Source organism: Pelodiscus sinensis, unplaced genomic scaffold, assembly GCF_049634645.1.
Source record: "Pelodiscus sinensis isolate JC-2024 unplaced genomic scaffold, ASM4963464v1 ctg44, whole genome shotgun sequence".
Lineage (NCBI taxonomy): Eukaryota > Metazoa > Chordata > Testudines > Trionychidae > Pelodiscus > Pelodiscus sinensis.
The window spans coordinates 359,173-378,723 of NW_027465914.1; the positions used below are offsets into that span (position 1 = coordinate 359,173).

General features: G+C 47.8%; 1 protein-coding gene across 2 annotated transcripts in view; it reads left to right on the plus strand.

Annotated features, from left to right (window-relative positions):
• Nucleotides 1–9,633, plus strand: part of LOC142824841 (maestro heat-like repeat-containing protein family member 2B) — a 31,579-nt gene extending 21,946 nt beyond the window's left edge. The window contains exons 1-3 of one of the 2 annotated variants that reach the window (XR_012899409.1): nucleotides 7–25; nucleotides 999–1,064; nucleotides 3,160–9,633. Coding sequence is in view for 1 of the 2 variants with exons in the window: in XM_075916629.1 (XP_075772744.1) it covers nucleotides 999–1,064; nucleotides 3,160–3,181 (88 nt within the window). In the remaining variant the exon portion in view is untranslated. Of the gene's footprint in view, nucleotides 1–6; nucleotides 26–998; nucleotides 1,065–3,159 lie in introns of those variants that run through there. The other variant, XM_075916629.1, reaches the window with a different exon arrangement.
• Nucleotides 9,634–19,551: the final 9,918 nt, after the last annotated feature.

A 19,551-nucleotide genomic window follows, 5' to 3' on the forward strand; every position in this document is an offset into this window, starting at 1 on the left:
GCCAATGTTGCAGCCAAGTTAGCTGGTGAGAGAAAGTGTGCCGTGTCCCTTTTGGTATTCCCTTTGAGGTAGACAGAAAAAGTCCCTGTGTGCAGCACTGAGCTACTATTAATCTCTCCGTGCTGTGACTTCTCATGCATAAATGGAGATGTTAATGTTCTCCTACTTCTCCAGTGTGGTGTTAGGAGGAATTTGTAATTTGCAATAGAATGCTTTGAGATGGCGCAGTCATTTAGTAGCAGAGGCTGGCACACTGTCACGTAGGGTATGTTTATTCTCCGATCAAACTAGTGTGCTAAAAATAGAGTAGCTGTGGCAGGAGTAGCAGGAGGGGTTAACTATTCCAAGGATGATCCCATCCAAACCCAAAAGTCTGTTCTCAAGGTGGCTAGCTCCTCCGACTGCTTCTGTCATCTTACCTGCACTCTATTTTTAGTAGTCAGAGTTAGTGTGGACTCAAACTATAGACCTAAGCTCAGTGTTGTTCACTGTTCCTTACTGGTGCTTCATCACTGGGAGGTAGGCAGGCCACCGCCACACAGTGCCTGCTGTTGCAGGTTCCTGATTGCCTTGCCCAGGAAGCACTAGATTCCTCCCCTTTGGCCCTGTGCCATCCTTTCCTTAGCACACCCATGCAAGCCAGGCAAGCATTGTGGCCTAATTAATTTATCCAGGTGAGATCCTTGCTTAGTACGCACTTATTCCTGGCCCCAGCCCCTTTGTTCACACCACTAGATTAATACACTATCCTAGTATATCTCCAATAACTGACAGCAGTGGCAAGAGGAACATAGATTGTTTAAAGCAAATGAGGTTTTATGTAAACATTCTTAATTTTTTTCTCTTATTCTCTTCAGTGTGGACGCTAAACTTTTCTAGTATTTTCTTGCCTACAGCTCACCTTAGACTCACAATAGAAGCCAAAGGGCCAATGTTATCACCTTGCACTTAACAAGAGAAGGTTTTTTATTGATGTTTATTTTACACTGCTTATTTAGGCATCATCCTGGAACATACGGACACCAAAAATATGAAATGGCTGGACATGGAACATCTGTTGACCTGTAAGTAACAAATACAGGTGAAATCCTATTCATTAGTGAGTTATAAAGAAATTTAGCTGACAAGCAAGCAGTAACTGATACCACAGGTGTGAAGTGCATCAGCCACACATCAAAGGACAGATTCAGCTTTAGTCTGCTCTGAAAGAGGTACGTCTACACTACAGCGTTAATTCAAGTTAACTTAATTCGAAATTGTTCATTTGAATTAAGCTAATTCGAATTATGCATCTATACACAAAACCTATTTCAAAATAGCATTTTGTTATTTTGAAATAGCGCGTCCACACTGAGTGGACCCTGAACCGAAGTTCAGGCTGGCCGGAACCAGTGCTGGCAGGGCATCAGGTTAGGACATAGTGTGTGGGGCTGCTGCCTCAGGCTAACTGAGCTCCGTGCTTCACGGGACCCTACCCCCACCCCGAACAGACAGTTCTCAGGGTTCCCCGCTCGCTTGTCTACCCCGATGAGGGACAACAAAGCAGTCCTGTCTTGGAGTGCCCTGAGTGCCTGCACTCGGGACACCACAGCACTCGGCCACATGGAGCCAGAGCTGCCCCTGGGCACACCGGTGCGTCTCGTAGGGTTGTTGCCATCAGCCCAGCTGCACTTGCTGCAGGCTACCGTCCGGGGAGTCCATCGGGGGGCTGTCAGGATCCAGGAGGCCCTGCAGGAGAGTGTCCACCCCGAGGAGCCCTCAGAACCACCCCAGTCCTCCCCACCGGGGGCTCGTGCCCCATTCCTCCCTCACGTCCATCTACTTACTCCTCCCTAGCCTCCCTTCCTGATGTCAAATAAAAGACATGTATGTTCAAAAATAGAAACTGGGTTTATTGAACAACAGGGTGAACCTCTGGGGAGACTGGGAAAAGGAGGTGGGAGAGAGGAATAGAGTGGGTGGGAGAGGGGAGGGTGAAACCTGGGAGGAGGAAGTTGGAAGGGAGAAGCAAAGGGAAGAAAGGAGAAGGGAAGATCAGGGCCCAAGGTTGGGGGTCTCACCGCACCAACTTGATTGTCATGCAAACCTGCTCCTGGGTTCGCATGTGGCCTTTGGTGGCCAGGCTGGCAGCTATCCTGCCATTGACGGCCGTGTTCCTCTGTCTAGTGCGGAGATCATGGATGCTGGGGCATCCCTCCCAAACCTGAATAAGGTCCATGATCTCCACCCTGGACCAGGAAGGCACCCGCCTTCTCCAGCCCCTGTCAGGCTCCTGGGTGCTGGCAGACTGCTCCTGAGGAGCAGTGGAGGGTTGGCTGCCAGTGCCTTGCTGGCTCACGTTTTGTGGCTACTGGCTCAGGGGCCCCGGTGGCCACTGCTGGCTCTTGGCTGGTAGGCTTGGATCTGGCACGGGCCAGGGTCTATCCCTTTAATGGCTCTGGGGCCAGAGGGAGAGGAGAGCAAGTTTTCCTGGTTGTGCCCAGAGTGGCCACCAGGGCTCCCTGGGAAGGGCTGGAGGCCCCCTATTTTGAATTAATTGTCTACACAGCACTTAATTTGAAATAGCTATTTCAAATTTGGTGTTACTCCTCGTAGAATGAGGTTTACCAAATTTGAATTAAGCGCTCTGCTATTTCGAATTAATTTCGAAATAGCGGTTTGCATGTATAGATGCTATTAAAGTTAATTCAAAATAACAGCTGTTATTTTGAATTAACTTTGCGGTGTAGACGTACCTGGAGGAAACTGCAGCCAGTGTGATATAAGTCAGTGCATCTCCTGGCTATCCTGGCAATGCCTCTTCCCAACCTGTGTGATCCACTCTTTGGGCTCCATCGGCTCCCTGGGAGCCACTTTTTGCTACCCCAAACTCCACACCATCAGATTTATTTCTGTCAGGAGATGTAAAATAACTTAAAAGCAGAAGCTATTGAGTCAATGGAGCACCTTCCAATTGGATGAGTTTCTGGTAGGGTCAGGGTCTCCCCTCTCCCCCCTCCTCCATCTCAGTTTGGAGCTTGGAAGGATCCCAATGGAGGAACCTAAAGCTTTGTTTGGACAGAGAGCTTCTGTAGCTTGGTACTCACTGGTACTAAATCTCCAGCTACTGCAGGCATAGGTGACTATATGAAAAGTGAGTCATATTCTCTGTAATTCCAGCTCTCCAGGTCCTACAGAATGACCCAAGTCCCATTGTCCAGCTGGTGGCAACTCAGGTCCTAAGAGACATCTGACCTGGATGAGTGCTCGGGGAATGAAGCACAGACAACTAGATCAAAGAGCTCCTGCTACCTTGAATGGGAACAAGAGAGGGATTGCTGGAGGACAATGTGCTCTGTCTGTGCCAGCTTGTTTCCAGCTTGCACCTCATATACTTCGGTGGGAAGCTAGACATTGGTGGTATGCGGCCAGCTCTGCTATGGGGTAGGAGAGTAGTATAAGGGCCCTACCATCAATCAAACATTAGCCCCGCCACCTGACCCTGGAAGTCCCCCCCCCCCCGACTCCCCGGAAGTTCCTTCTCCCTTGTCACCGGCAGTCCCGCCCCTGGAGGGTAGTACATCCGGGTCGAGAGGGACAGGTGACCGGAAGCAAAAAAAGGATGTCATGTGACCCCCGTTAGGCCCGTCCCCTGTCACCGGAAGTCCCGCCCTTGGGGGTAATACATCCGGGGTCAAGAGGGGCAGGTGACCGGAAGTAAGGGGTGTCATGTGACCCCTCTAAGGACTTGCCCCGCCTCCCTCTACCAATCAGGAAGGGCTTTCCCCGTAGGACCGCCCCGCGAACCGCTTTGACCAATCGGGGGGAAGTTCCGGGACCGGATGACCCGCCCAGAAGTGGGTCGTGTGATCCCTCTAAGAACTCGCCCCGCCTCCCTCCACCAATCAGGAGGGGGTTTTTCCCTGTAGGACCGCCTCGTGAACTGCTTTGACCAATCAGGGGGCAGTTCTGGGACCGGATGACCCGCCCAGCAGTGGGTTGTGTGACCCCTCTAAGAACTCACCCTGCCTCCCTCTACCAATCAGGAGGGGTTTTTTCCCTGTAGGACCGCCCCACAAATCGCTTTGACCATTCGGGGGGTGCAGTTCCGGGACCCGTTGACCAGACCAGAAGCTGGTCGTGTGACCCCTCTAAGAGCTTCCCGTGACACCCTCTGTCAATCAGAGCATAGCACTTCCCCATAAGTTCTAGCGCCACACAAAAGAGGCCATCTTGTTCCAAGAGCGCATGTTTCAGAGAGTGTGCAAACGCTGAGCGGAAACATGGACTCCTTCACCACCCCCACCAGAAGTTTGGAGTTTGTTTTGGTGACAAGGGCCTTCCACCACATGAGAAGAAAGTGCCACATCAGCAACAGTTCCGAGGACGAGGGAGAGGCGAAAAGGGGCCCTTTGCCCCCTCTGCTATTGGATACACCAGAATCTGATCCCGAAACCCAACTCCTCCCACGGCAGCCTGACGAGCTAGACGGCCTCTCGTTATCTGTCCCTGTGGAGGATGCTGCCCATCTCTCCCAGGAGTCGGACAAGGTGAACGGAAAAGAAGTCAAACAGGTAAATGAAAAAATCGAGGTGGGGGGCATCATGGGTGTTTTGTGAATCTAAAAACCAGCAGCTGTAGCTTATTCTCTTTTTTGACAATCTCTTGCCAGGTCGACGATGACTTTCTAGAAACCTTTGAGAAATTGCACATCGGTAATCCTGTGGGAGTAAATCTATCTTGTGCCCGCTTTTTTTGCTCATATCTGACACATGGATCTCGAGAACAAACGTGCAAGAATGAATTAACTCGGACTCCCTAATAGCGATAGTGGTGGGGGTGTCATGGTGCCCATTTGCAGATGGCTGTAAAAGGGTGTGTTAATCCAGATGCTTAATAAAACTTGTATGAAATGTGCTGGTGTGAATGTGTTCCTTCCATACTTACAGCATCTTTTACTAACACAAATAACAGTCATGTCTACGCAGATTGCTCTGTTAGAGAAAATATATTACACCCCCAGGGAAGCTGGCAGCTTTGGTGGGGTGAACCCTCTGTTTCAAGCAGTCAAAAAGCACAGTAAAACTTTGAACAGAAGACAGGTAACATCATGGCTTTCGGACCAAGACGCTTACTCTTTGCACAAGCCTGCTCAAATACATTTTAAAAGAGACAAGACCATTGTCTCAGACATGGATGCACAATGGCAAGCAGATTTGGTGGATATGCACGGGTTCTCCAAACGCAACAGCAGTTTTAAGTATATTTTAACAGTGATAGACATTTTATCAAAATATGCCTGGGCCTTAGGCCTAAAGGACAAGACGGGCAAGGAGGTAGCCAAGGCCTTTAAAGCTATTTTCAGCGAAGGTCGCGTGCCTCAAAAATTACAAACGGATCGGGGAAAAGAATTTTTAAACAAACCTTTAAGTGGATTGTTAAAGCGGCATGGTGTCCACCATTTTGTTCCTAACAATGAAGTCAAAGCGGGGGTTGTGGAGCGATTTAACAGAACTTTAAAATCTAGGATGTGGAGATATTTTACAGCCCACAATACCTTTCGCTACATTGACATATTATCTGAGTTTATAAAGAGTTACAGCTGGAGCTTTCACAGAACTATACGGACCAGACCTGCTGATGTGAACCCCGCAAATTCTCTGAAGGTCTGGAAAACTGTTTATGGAGATGATGTTAAAATAAAACAGGCTGTTGTTCCTTTTAGAAAAGGGGACCACGTGAGACTCTCTAAAACCAAAGGTGCCTTTAAAAATGGTTATGAACAAACATTTACCGATGAGATATTCATAGTGGATGAAGCCTTAACCAGGGGTGAGAGACCTGTCTACCGATTAAAAGATTACGAGGGTGAGACAGTGACGGGGTCGTTTTACCCTGAAGAATTACAAAAGGTGAACCCCAAACAAGACAGGATTTACAGGATTGAAAAAGTTCTAGCAGAGAAAGGGAAAGGAAGAAAAAAGCAGCTATTGGTGAAATGGCTGGGGTGGCCCAACAAATTTAACAGTTGGGTAGAAGCTTCTCAACTCTGTAACGTTTAAGCGAGAATAAAAACAATCCCACCTGCAAGGAGAGAAATGGAGGACGGGGGCTTCTACATCACTCTGCCCAGCAACGCCAGCTCTGGGGTTTTTCCCCAAAACACCAGCTCGGCCTTTACAATACAGCTAATAAAGTCGTTGGATCTCCCGGGGGCCTAGGAAGTGGGGTTAGCGGAAATACAATATCCAAACAGCTGGAACAACATTACTGAGGACACCCCTTTCCAAATCACCTTTGGAGATAAACCATGGAGTTATATCCTACGGCGAGGTTATTACTCAACTATACCCGAATTATTGGAACATATGAATAGCATTGTGGCACGTCATTCTGGACCGCCTGATGTTATCATGAATTATGACCCTGTGAGTAGAAAATGTAGACTTAAATCCACCGATGCTACTGCTACGTTTTCTACCCTCGGGGAGCTAGCTAACATTCTGGGTTTGGCCCCCGGGCACAGTGTCCAGAAGAGTCCCTTCTCAGCAGACATCACAGGGGGTTTCAACTCCTTGTATCTATACACGGATATTGTAGAACACCAGTTTGTGGGGGACTTTTCTGTCCCCCTGTTACGCTGCGTCCCTGTCAGAGGAAATAACAATGAGTTTGTTACCATCACCTACGATAAGCCTCATTACGTACCCATCAGTCAACACCACATCGACACCATCACCATTGAAATAAAGACGGATCAAAACAGATGCGTTTCATTTTGCTTTGGCAAGGTGATTGTGAAGCTGCACCTGCGTTCCCGGAAAGAGCGAGGTTTCTAAAAAGCAAAACACTATTATGGCGATCGTAAAAAATTACGGTGACTCCAAAGTCTACAGCAACTATTACAAAGCCCAGGCTGGATATGCCCTTCCTGGATATCATGGAGCCCCTGTGATGTACGGGGCCGGCGTGGGCGGTATATTCCGTAGCCTTTTTTGAAAAGCTGTACCGCTTTTGCGAAGAGGGCTAGAGATTATTAAACCCCACATAAAAACAGCCGCTCAAAACATAGCCAGAGATGTGGTAGGCCACGTTTCCCAGGCTGTCTTGGAGAAGGTGGGGAATCCGGCTAAACAGGAAGGGTCAGGGCTGATGTATATTAAAAGGAGGAAGAGAAAGAGAAATGCGTCATATCCGCGACGCACAGGACCCCCGAAACCCTTTAAAAGAAGAGCCTTGACACGCAGGACAGGCCATAAGCAAAAGTCCAAGAGGAAGCCAGGGAGAAAGAGGACACGCTCTGTACCTGGTAAAAGAGATATATTTTAGTCAACATGGCTTTCGTTCACTGCGGGTCGGAAGAGTGCACCAAATCTGAACTAGACTTGTTTCAGATAGCCCCTACTCAGACCAGCATTGAGAAAAGCATCTACATCGAGGTGCCGCCTCTGTCAGCCGTGACAGAAACTGCCCCCATCGACTTTTTTATAGCAGGGAATGGCATAGATTATATGGATTTAAACAACATCCTACTCTACCTTTGTTGCAAGATAGTAAAAGGCGATGGGACTGCACTCCCCAGGGATGCCGCGGTAGGCCTGGTGAATTACCCAGTGGCCTCTATTTTCAGTCAATTGGACGTTACATTGGGAGACCGCCTAGTAAGCAATTTTCCGCCTGACTGTTTTACAAAGACACTCCTGGACAACACGAAAAAACAGCTGGATGGTGAGAATCTAGGATTTGTGAGGTGTGCAAGGCTGACGTCCCAGAGCAGGACAATGGAGTTGTTGGGTCATCTACACAGCGACCTGTTTTTTCAAGAAAAACTTTTGTTGAACGGGGTGGATGTGAAAATTAAATTGACACGCAGTAAAGCACCCCAGGTGAGGGGTTTAAAGGCAACTGATGGTTGTTTTTCTTAATTTTTCTTCTTAAAAACAATGAACAATTCAGAAAAAATACCTAGACATAATATATATATATTAAATAGATATTCTATATATAGAGAAGTGTTTTATTTAAAGCAAAATGTGATCAAGTTCAAAAATTATTTTTAGAACATGACAAACTTCACACACTGAGCCAGTCAGACAGTTTAGCCAATTTTTGTTTTTTAGAAGGCAAAAAAGGAGTTGGTGTTTCTCGATCCATCCCAGCGTCAGTGGCTGAGGCCTTCAGGCGTTCCAAAAGAACTCTGTTGTCTGCACTGCCCATGATGGAAGATGGAACGTTTAGTTCTGCCATGGCATTGATAAACACATCCCATCCTTTAGGTACATGTCTGCTAGGGACAGAACGCGTCTGGGTGACGGCTCTGACTAAGTCAAGCATGTTAGAACCATTCACCACCGAGCCTTTGTACACAAATGCACCTTTATCATTCCAGGAAGCGATAGTTTTATCCTGGCCCAGCTTATTTAGCAACACTGAGGCGTTTTTCTTATAACGCTTATTCACGTTATCCAACACCTCCTGAACCACAGAGTCTGAGGTGTTTTCTGTTTCTGGAGGTTTGGCGGTGTCACTCTGTTCTGGTAGAAACAGACTTATTTTCCTTTTATCTGCATCACTTTGCTTCACGTACGTTAGGTATCTCTGAAGCACAGCGCTGTAGAGTTTAGCCTTTTCGTATTCGGCTAAGTCAGTCCTTTGAAGAACAGACTTCATTTCAGCATCCAGTAAGCGAGTTGCAGTTGTTCTGATATTTTCCTCCACTGGAGGGGGAGCCCTTAATTGCTCCAGCTGATGGCTGGGCACCAGGTACATTTTTTCTGCATACTCCATTATCGGTTATTCAAAAGCCCCGTTATCAGAGGGACAGCAAAACTTAACAAAGGGCCGATAAACCCCCCAGACTGCTTCACCAGATGCTTCTTTCTTTTAAGCGAGACCCTTTTATTAGACAATGTTTTTATAAGCGTGCGTTTCTTTTTCAGCACGCTCACTTGATTCTGCGTCAAAGGCACGTTTCCTTTTAAGGTATTGAGTGCTAGTTCTGAGATGGCCGCTACTAAATCGTCAGAGGCCGAACACAGTATAGCCTTCCTTTGCTGCGGGGGTGATTTGCTAAGTAATTTTAAAAGAGCCAGGTTTCTCTTCACGCAGCTAGACATGTTTTCGGTCGGCAACCCCCAGCTGTTAAAAAGGGTCTGCCGATAAATCATCTCTTTTTATACCCGGCGGTTGTTCTTTTCAAAGTAGAAGCCACCGGCCAGTCTGGAGGGAAAAGACCAGTTCTTAGTCTATAAGCTTCTGGCGTGGACGCATTTAAATCCACCACCAGGTAGCCATAAGGTCTTTTGGTAGCATCCTCAAAAGCTTCTAGAAAGAATTGAGCCTTGCCGGGGTAAATTTGCCGAGCAAGCGTAGCGATTTGCAGTTTATCCCTGGGGTTTTTGAACAGAACCATGTACTTAGTGTTTAGGTTAATCGTACGGCTCTTTTTCCCCTGACAAAATACGTTCTGAACGATATACATAATGCTCAATTTCCTGTGGTGCACGTACTTGGTAAAGGCTTTCTCAATTTCATCGCTTTCACAAGCAGAGTTCATCAGATCATCCACGATAATCAGATTCACTTTATTAGTAGGAAACAAATGGTCATCGTCAAAAGCATTAGGCAGACCCTCCACAAAATTAGTAAAGGGATATTTACGGAGCAGTTCTTTATACAGAGGTTGCCAACAACTGTAACACCACAAAATATTCTCAGGCATAACAGACAGTGTGTGTTTGGCATTATCCAATACGTTTTTTATAAAGTAACTTTTCCCACAGTTGCTAGGCCCTGCGAGAATTGCAGAAAAGGGGTGTTTCCACCTCGTATCCATTTTTCAAAAGCCGAAGGGCCGGGTTTTAAACCCTTCTCCTAGGACCCTCTTGTTATAAACACCTTTGTGTTTTTTAAGGGTTTTTGTCTCTATTTGCCACTGATTTTTGTTTCTTACAATCGAGGGCTGTTGCACCTCTATCTTTTTTGAGGTGTTTTCTTGCAGACCCGTGCAATAGTCCAGGACTAGATCTTTCAAACTGTCAAAGTTGATCTTTTCACAGTTTGCTACGTTTAGGGTAATTCCTTTGACTTTCATACAGGCCTTTCCTCCCGACAGCTTATACCCGTAGGTTTTCGGGCCTGCTGACACAAACTCAGTGATGTGTTGATCTGACGGGATCTCGCTCGTGAGGTCCCCTAAATAATCCCCCAGAGGGGGATTCCAGTCACCTTCCCTTTTCACAAATATCACTGAGTCAGTGTCATGGTATAGGCACCGCTCTTGCAACCCATCTAGGAGACTGTATAATTCTAAGTGGGCATAAGCGGTGGTGAAACAGGCTATGAAAACATTGGTATTGCCAGAGACAGAGTACCGGTCTTTTGCGTGCTTCCAAGACACGCATGCTGTTTCATTGTCGATAAACTCGCAGGATGAAACCTCGTAATTGGGGGAAAACAGGTACCGAAAGAGTTCATCAGGGTCTCTTACGATGCTGGTGTTGGGTAGGTTTGTTCTTTGGCCGAATTTACCCCACAGAGAATTTAAAAACAGTTTAGCAATTTGGCGTTTAGCTGGGTTCGACCTGATCTCGTGTTGGCGTAAACGCACGCCTTCTTTTTGGTAAAAATCGTTAACGTACTTATTTTGTTTTTGTTCGTCTGTGCACCAGCCGGGATACCCTGAAGCCTCTTGTTCCTGACGGAGGTGTAATTTGATATACTCTGACAAGAGTTTGTCAGATTTGTCACTGAAATGCCAGATTTCACAGATTTTAGCCACTGTATACCCCTTTGCTATGGCCACAGTCAATTCCACCGTGCACCATGTCCCCAGGATAGCTCTCTCCTCATCAGTATGGGTGCACGTCTCCCGCTGCTCGGTTTCCGCACATGTTTGGCATAGCGGGAACATAAGCTTGCCACCCACTCTGACAGGTAACAATGGGAAAAAGAGGCCTCGCGGGGGGTACACCTTAACTTTTGCAATTCCAAAATAATTTGCAAGGGGTCCAAAGTTGTCATAAACTATATCGGGGTGTCCAATAGGGTATTCTTTGGTTTTGTTTACGAAAGGGTAAAATCATAATAGTGGATTTCTTCCCCGGGGTTAGGCTTGTAATATAGGCGGATAGTGTTTGTCCTCCCCCCGAAAAGAGCATCCCTAGGCCTGAGAGGCTGGGGTAACTGGGCTCGGTTTAAAAAGCCTGCAAGCTCCCTGTCTGTTTCTTTCATCACCTCCCACTCGTGCTCCCAGAGAGTCCTCACTACAAAACCAAGTCGTTTTAGATAGTCAGTCTTAAGCTGCGTCTTGTAATAAAGAAACCCAAAAGTTGTCCCTGTCATAGGGTTTTGTGCTTTTTCACAATAACAGGTGACACAGCCATGGAAAAAACACCCGTTAAACTCAAAGGCCGTGCGTACCCCGTCAACATTGGCATAACCGTCTAAAAAGTAGGGGCCTACCTGTAGTGCCCCACCCTGTAAAGCATGCCGTATTTGTATATTTTCTTTGTAAGAGGTATACAGCAGCCACTGAATAGATGGGGTCGAATATCTCTTTTTCTGCCGGTGGTAATTGTCTGGAGGGAGAAGAGCTACCGTGTTAGGCTCCAAAAGCATAAACCTGTACATCGCCATGCAGATGGAGGCCAGCGTGATGTACTGGAAAGGATCGATATACAGGTTTATCTCAGTGAATTTACCAGGGCCTCTCTCTGCTACATCCCCCATCTCTGTCATGTTCATAATCTCTTTTCTATATAGAATACAAGCCTGTCTCAAAATGTTAACATCCTGTTGACAGTAATACGCGAGCTCTTTCTGCAAGTCAAACGTCTCATAGCTGTGGTCCCGATACCAGTCGAGAAACTCTGCTTTTTCCCTGGGCATCATACTGTCTACACCATAGTGTCCCACACCAGGCATAGGCCCCACGTAATTTTGGTGTGAAAAAAATGTGGAAAATACCCTTTGCACCCTTCAAACCCCATCGCCTGCAGTAGCTTGCTAAGCTTCATGGGCAAGAAGTTTAAAGAGTCTATAAAACGAATGTCCAGGGCCTTAACTTTCACACACATTAGTTTACTACCCTGAGTGATCAGCTCTAGGCACATCTTTTCCTTCAGTAGCTGTCTCACGACAAAGTACGCATCATAACCTTTGGAATTGTGCGCTATGAATGTGTAGTCACGGAACTCTTTGCCAATAAAGGTCTTAACGAACATAGAAAGACACTTGCTACCCTTAAATTCCCAGGATTTTTCTGGCTTTAGGGCCAGAGCAAAAATGTAATTGGGAGTGTGCAACCCCGTCTCCTGCGTGCATTCGAAATCATAAAAAATATACTTTTCTGAGGCTTCGGGCTTTCTAAGGCTGTCCATAAAACAGAAATGATTGTCAATGTTGCCAACAAGCAAGCCCTTACACTGCTTACAGCGTCGCCCTTTACAGCGGTGCCGCTTGTCCATGTAAGACTGACACACATCACACAAAGTTTTAGACAGGCATTCAACTTGTTTTTTCGATGCGCAGTCTATGTGTCTGACTAAGCACTCTTTGGCTCGACAAAATAGTCTACAGCTAGGACACCGCAGCGGCACGCCCACGCTGTCTGAGCACGTTCCGCTCAAGCAGAGGCGGCAACAATACCTGCAAGAGTGGTCATGACTGTACACTGTGTGGCAAAACTCACAATAATTTTTCGCTCCGAACAACTTTTTCACATCCAGAACCCCATAATAATGCTCATCTCCGCCAAGCACCGCGCGCCCGGGGCTGGCACCCCCACCCTCAAGCACCGCGCGCCCGGGGCCAGCGCGCCCCCCCCCCCGCGCAAGCGCCACACGCTATGTACCCAGGGCCAGGTCAACCCCAAGCACCTGGCAGGTGCATGCAAATGCCCCTGCGGGCGCCATGGCGCCCGCGGGCACCGTGTTGGGGACCACGGACCTACGGCAATAACAGTATTTAATAAGCTTTCCAAACACAGTTCAGCACATAGGCCCCGGAGCTTGCAGTTTATACCCTCTGGAGTCCAAGTCAAACAGTCATGGTACTGCTGGGCTGGCGCATTTATGACACAACCCTCACAATCCTCAAAAAGCTTTTCCCTAAGACAGTGACTAAGGACGGTATAAACACCAACGCGTACAATAGAGCGCATAACTTTTTTACGCTTATGATGTGGCACTGGCTCAACTAGGTCAATGCACAGCCACCTCCTGAATTCTTCATGGCCGTCATCCTTGGCGTTCTCTTCAATGCTTTGTATCAGTGTTGAGCAAAAACAAGGTGGGCCCGGTTCGTCTTCCTCGTCCGATGCAATGCTGTCCCGGGTCTGACGGTCAGCTAGAAAGGCATCGTCAAGCTGTCAAAAGATTGCCAGAAAGAAATAATGTAAGACGCTCTGGTCATTTTTTTTTTAAAGTTTACAAAATCCCGGTTTCCTAACCCCATGATGCCCCAACTTCGATCTTTCATTTACCTATTTGGCTTCTTTTCCAAGCGTCTTGTCCGACTCCTGAGAGCCATGGGCACCTTCTTCCTCCAGGCCATCTAGCTTGTCTGGCTGCATCGTGAGCGGTTGGGTTTCGGCGTCAGATATTGGTGTATCCATCAGCGGCTGGGCCAAAGGGCTCCCTTCAACTTCTCCTTCCTCCTCGGAACTGTCGCTGATGTAGCGCTTTCTTCTCGGCACCAAAACAAAGTTGGTGAAAGAAGCCATGTTTCCGCTCAGCGTTTGCACGCTCTCTGAAACACGCGCTCTTGGAACAAGATGGCCTCTTTTGTGTGGCGCTAGAACTTACGGGGAAGTGCTATGCTCTGATTGGCAAAGGGTGTCACGGGAAGCTCTTAGAGGGGTCACACGACCCGCCTCAGGTCTGGTCAACGGGTCCCGGAACTGCACTCCCCGGATTGGTCAAAGCGATTCGTGGGGCGGTCCTACAGGGAAAAAACCCCTCCTGATTGGTAGAGGGAGGTGGGGCGAGTTCTTAGAGGGGTCACACAACCCACTGCTGGGCGGGTCATCCGGTCCCAAAACTGCCCCCCGTTTGGTCAAAGGGGTTCGCGGGGCGGTCCTACAGGGAAAAACCCCCTCCTGATTGGTAGAGGGAGGCGGGACAAGTTCTTAGAGGGGTCACACGACCCACTGCTGGGCGGGTCATCGGGTCCCAGAACTGCCCCCCCGCTTGGTTAAAGCGGTTCGCGGGGCGGTCCTACAGGGGAAAACCCCTTCCTGATTGGTTGAGGGAGGCGGGGCGAGTCCTTAGAGGGGTCACATGACACTCCTTACTTCCGGTCACCTGCCCCTCTTGACCCCGGATGAATTACCCCAAAGGGCGGGACTTCCGGTGACAGGGGACGGGCCTAACGGGGGTCACATGACACCCGGTCAGCTGTCCCTCTTGACCCGGATGTACTACCATCCAGTGGCCGGCCTTCCGGTGACAGGGGAGAAGGGAATTCTGGCGGTCAGGGGGCGGGACTTCCGGGGTCAGGGGGCAGGGCTAACGTTTGATTGATGGTAGGGCCCTTATACTACTTAGGGGATTACACATGCCGGGGGAATTCACTAAGGGTGGCTTTAATTGGCATTTAAGCATCTAACTGTGGATTTTGGTGATTTCCTTTAGATATCCAGGGCCTTTAACTGTGCTTGTATTGTCCAGTCCCATAAGTTGCTGAGTGTCCTCAAACTCCCTCTGATGTTATTGGGAGTTCAGAACACTCTGCCCTTCAAAGAAGGTACTCAGCAGATATCATTCGTCCTCCAAATTTAGAGGCTATGATCCTCCACCTCATAGAAAAAGTTTCCTGAATAGTTAGGTTTCTAGTCTCTCTCAGCACTTTACTCTTGCCCTCCTGGGTTCTGGGCCTATGAGGAGTCACCAGACAACAGTTAGCAAAGGAGGGTAAAAGGCTGAGGGGGTCTGGGATATCATTGTCTGTGGTTCTCAATGGGGAGAGAATCTTCCTGTGATGGCTGAATATGGGAAGGGGATCAGTGTTTTCCCCTGTTGAATTGACACTTTCTGATAATTCACTATATTAGGTAATAGGAGTTCCCCTAATCTTGTGGTGTTTCCTGTTTTGGAGATTGTTTTCCATTCCATATCCAGCAGCTTAATCCCAACCCATATTATTATATTTATTAAGGGGCATTGTACAAATGCTGATGACTCTTTAAGTTTATTTCTCAGGTGCTGGCCATGCTGTGTCTCACAAACAGTCACCTGTAAATAACCCTCCCCTGTAAATAATATAGTGTTTGTATTTACTGTGCACATGTTTCCAATTAAACTCTTTGAAGTATCTGTTTCAATTACTCAGGGGCCTGATTTCTTCTTTCAGAGTATGTCTACACTACAGCATTATTTCAAACTATCTTATTTCGAAATAGCGCGTCTACACACAAAATGCATTTTGAAATAGCGTTTTGCTATTTCGAAATAGCGCGTCCACACTGAGTGTACGGTGAATCGCATTTAAGGCCGGACAGAACCAGGTCCGGCAGGGCATCAGGTCAGGAGTTACTTTGTGTGGCTGCTGCCTGAGGCTGTCTGAGGCCTGTGCTTAAAGGCACCCCCCTGGACAGCCAGTTCTCAGGTTTCCCTGCTTGCTTGCCTACCTCCATGAGGGACAGGAAACCATTTTGTCTCTGTGTGCTCTGGTTGCCTTCACTCGGGACATCACAGCACTCTGCGACATGAAGCCAGAGCTGCCCCTGGGCACTCTGGTGCTTTTCGTGGACGCGTTGCTGCGGACCTGTCTGAACTTTCTGCAGGCTGCCATCTGAGAGGTCCATCAGGGGGCTGTCAGTATCCAGGAGGCCCTGCGGGCGAGCTTCCATCCTGAGGAGCCCTCAGAGCCTCTCTGGTCTGCCCCACTGGGGGCTTGTGCCTCATTCCTCCCTCACGTCCTTCCACTTACCTCTCCCTCTGCCCCCTTCCTGATGTCAAATAAAATACACGTATTTTCATGAACACAAACTATCTTTATTTAACAAAACTCCGGGGGAGAGGGGGGAGAATGAAACTCTGGTGAGACTGGGGAAAGGAGGCGGGAGAGGGGAGAAGAGAGGGGGGGAGAGGGAAGGGGGAAAACTTGGGGGGAGGAAGAAAGGGGAGGAGAAGGTCAAGGCTCAGGGTTGGGGTGCTCTCCAGACCAACTTGATTTTCATGCAAACTTGCTCCTGGGTTCACATGTGGCCTTTAGGGCCAGGCTGGCAGCTATCCTGCCATTGATGGCCGCATTCCTCTCTCTAGTGCAGAGATCATGGACATTGGGGGCAATCCCCCCAAACCTGAATAAGGTCCATGATCTCCACCCTGGACCAGGAAGGCGCCCGCCTTCTCCAGCCCCTGTCAGGCTCCTGGGAGCTGGCAGACTGCTCCTGGCGAGTGGTGGAGGGCTGGCTGCCAGTCTTTGCTGGCTCATGTTTTGGGGCCACTGGGTCAGGGGTAGTGACTGCTGGCTCTGGCCTGGCAGGCTTGGAACTGGCACAGACACTGTGGCCAGAGTCAACCCCTAAAGGCTCCGGGGAGGGAGGAAGGAGAGGAGTGATCTTGGTTGAGACTGGAGTGGCCACCAGGGCACCCTGGGAAGGCTGGAGGCCCCCTATTTCGATGTGTCTACACAGCACTTATTATGAAATAGCTATTTTGAATTTGGCTTTATTCCTCATGGAATGAGGTTTACCAAATTTGGAATAAGTGCTCCGCTATTTCAAATGAATTTCAAAATAGCAGTTTGGCTGTGTAGATGCTAGTGAAGTTATTTTGAAATAATGGCTGTTTTTTCAAAATAACTTTGCTGCGAAGACATACCCTCAGAGAAGTTGAGGTTTCCAGAAGATCCACTGTAAGTAACCAGTATGCAGGGTTTCTCCCTTGCCCTTTCTCCACTAAGATGGTAGAAGACCCTCAGTCCAGTGCCTCTTGGGGGTCTCTAACCACTCTTCTGTGATACACACCAAGCTAGATCTAAACCCTATAGCTAGTGATATGGGGTCTGGTTTTTTTTATCATCTTCACTTTGTCTTTCTGGGAATTCAGTGTTGCTGATGAATTCTGGGCTGTAAGTGGCATTGACTGTTCAGGTGTGTTACCCTCCCTCTTGTCTAGCCTCTTTCTGGGTCAGAAGGCTATCTGAGAACTGCATGGGCTCGTCTACATTGGCCCCTTTTCCGGAAGGGGCATGTTAATTTCAGAGGTCGTAATAGGGAAATCCGCGGGGGATTTAAATATCCCCCGCGGCATTTAAATAAAAATGTCCGCCGCTTTTTTCCGGCTTTTAGAAAAGCCGGAAAAGAGCGTCTACACTGGCCCCGATCCTCCGGAAAAAGCACCCTTTTCCGGAGGATCTTATTCCTACTTATTCAAAAAAGGGTGCTTTTTCCGGAGGATCGGGGCCAGTGTAGACGCTCTTTTCCGTCTTTTCTAAAAGCTGGAAAAAAGCAGCGGACATTTTTATTTAAATGCCGCGGGGGATATTTAAATCCCCCGCGGATTTCCCTATTACGACCTCTGAAATTAACATGCCCCTTCCAGAAAAGGGGCCAATGTAGACGTAGCCCATGTGTTTACTTACAGACTTAGGATAGGTGCCTGTAATAGTGATTGAGGGAAGGCATCTCTGCTTTTTTAAGCTAAGTCCCTGTTTGTGCTTTGCAGACCTTTATCAGGGAGGAACGATTGGATCCCCTAGCTTCCCCCACTGTTCTATGAGGGAATGGCTGTCCTGAGATATCACTGACAGGGCTGCTAGGCTCACTGGTCTTATGACTTCTCTATATCAGGGACCAGCTCATTTGTTAATAATTCACGTTGGACGGGAGCTGGGTGAAGGCTGGAGGGTCAGTTTTGCTGTGATGATCACCAGTTAAGCTCTACAGAGAATCATAGAAATGCAGGGTGGAAGTGACCTAGAAAGACCCCCTAGTCCAGCTCCCTGTGCTGAGGCAGGACCAAGTATTCCTACACACTTTTGTCTAACTGGTTCTTAAAAACCTCCAGTGATGGAGATTCCAGAACCTCCCTTTGAAGCCTACTCCGTAGCTTAACTGTTTTTATAGTTACTTAGAAAGTTTCTCCTAATATTGAACCTAAATCTCCCTTGCTGCAGATTAAGCTGATTGCTACTTCTCCTACTTTCAGTCCACATACTGTCTAGACCATCTCTGAGTTGACTTGATGTTAACTCGATAACACCACCAGTCCGTGAGCCACCCATCCAATCTTCTCAAGGCTCTGCCAGCCCTTACTTTACCTTGCAGGGTAAAAAGTAATGGTGCCTGACGGGAATGGGAGTGTGAAGTTTGGATATGAAGGTGGGGCGGAGGGGACGACACTTACCTGGCTCTGTACCTCCTGTCGCTCTCAGGCACCATGAATCTGGCCAATGGAAGCAGCAGGGAAAGCTTTCAGGTGAACAGTTTCTTGGACTGCCAATCCCCCTGCTCAGAGGAGGAGGAGTGGGAGTGCATGGAGCTGCTTCCTGTCCCCATGAGCTAGATCTGGCCCATGAGGATCCTCCCCCAAGAGGGGAGCTGCAGAGCTGGAGCACCAGTGTAGGCTCCCCAGTATAGGGGTGTGTGAACCCAGAGCCTGCAGCTTACCTGCAAGATGGTTGCAGACCACACTTTGTGAACCACTCACTGCCTTACATGCTTTCTCTGGGCCTTGTGGAGGGTACTCAGAGTCTGGGTATGTATATGCAGTAAGGAGGAGAAGGGAATGGGCTGGGAACAGAGAGCCTAAGTCGTGATGTTAGATGCACTTCAAGCACCCACCTGACAATTTTTGTCCTGCATGCATTGACCATATAGTAGTCACCGAGCCCCCCAGTGAAATGCAAACCACCAGCGTTTGACAGACAGGAATGTAGGATGGCAGAATAGTGCTGGGAGAATTTTTATTTTCATAGAAACTACTGAATACATTTAAAGAGGTTTTCAAATCTCAGTAAAGGTGCATCTCCACTGCACCCGTAGGTCAAAATAAGCTACGCAATTTGAGCTACGCAAATTGCATATCTTATTTCAATCTAATTTTGAAATAGATTATTTTGAAATTTCAGAATAAAGCGCTATTCCAGCAAGTCCCTTAACCTTCATGGAACGAGGGCTACAGGGACACCGGAATATATTTCGAAGTCATGGGTGCATTTAAAGATGCGAAATAGCTATTTGTGGATACTTTTGATATCCCAAAATAGCACTGCTGTCTAGACGTAGCCTAAATGTATAGGAGCAGAAATTGATCTTCAAACATTTGCCATTTAAAGAAATAAAATGAAACATTTCTGGTGTGAAAGAAAAGTACACTTGCTGACTTCTTCATTCTCTTTAAAAACACCATGGTTCTTTAGAAGTTTTCTCTTTTTCTGCCTGTGGAATAGAAATACGGAAATAATAAGGTATTTGTTTGAGACAAAATTCAGAGAAATATGTACCATGATTGCTGTCCCTTTGTGAAGTGTCTGATGGAAGCAAATGTTCACACACAAGTGCCATAGTTTTAGAGCATAGTTTTGCCACTGTAACTTAGAATGAGTAGGTCCTGACTCCGAGAA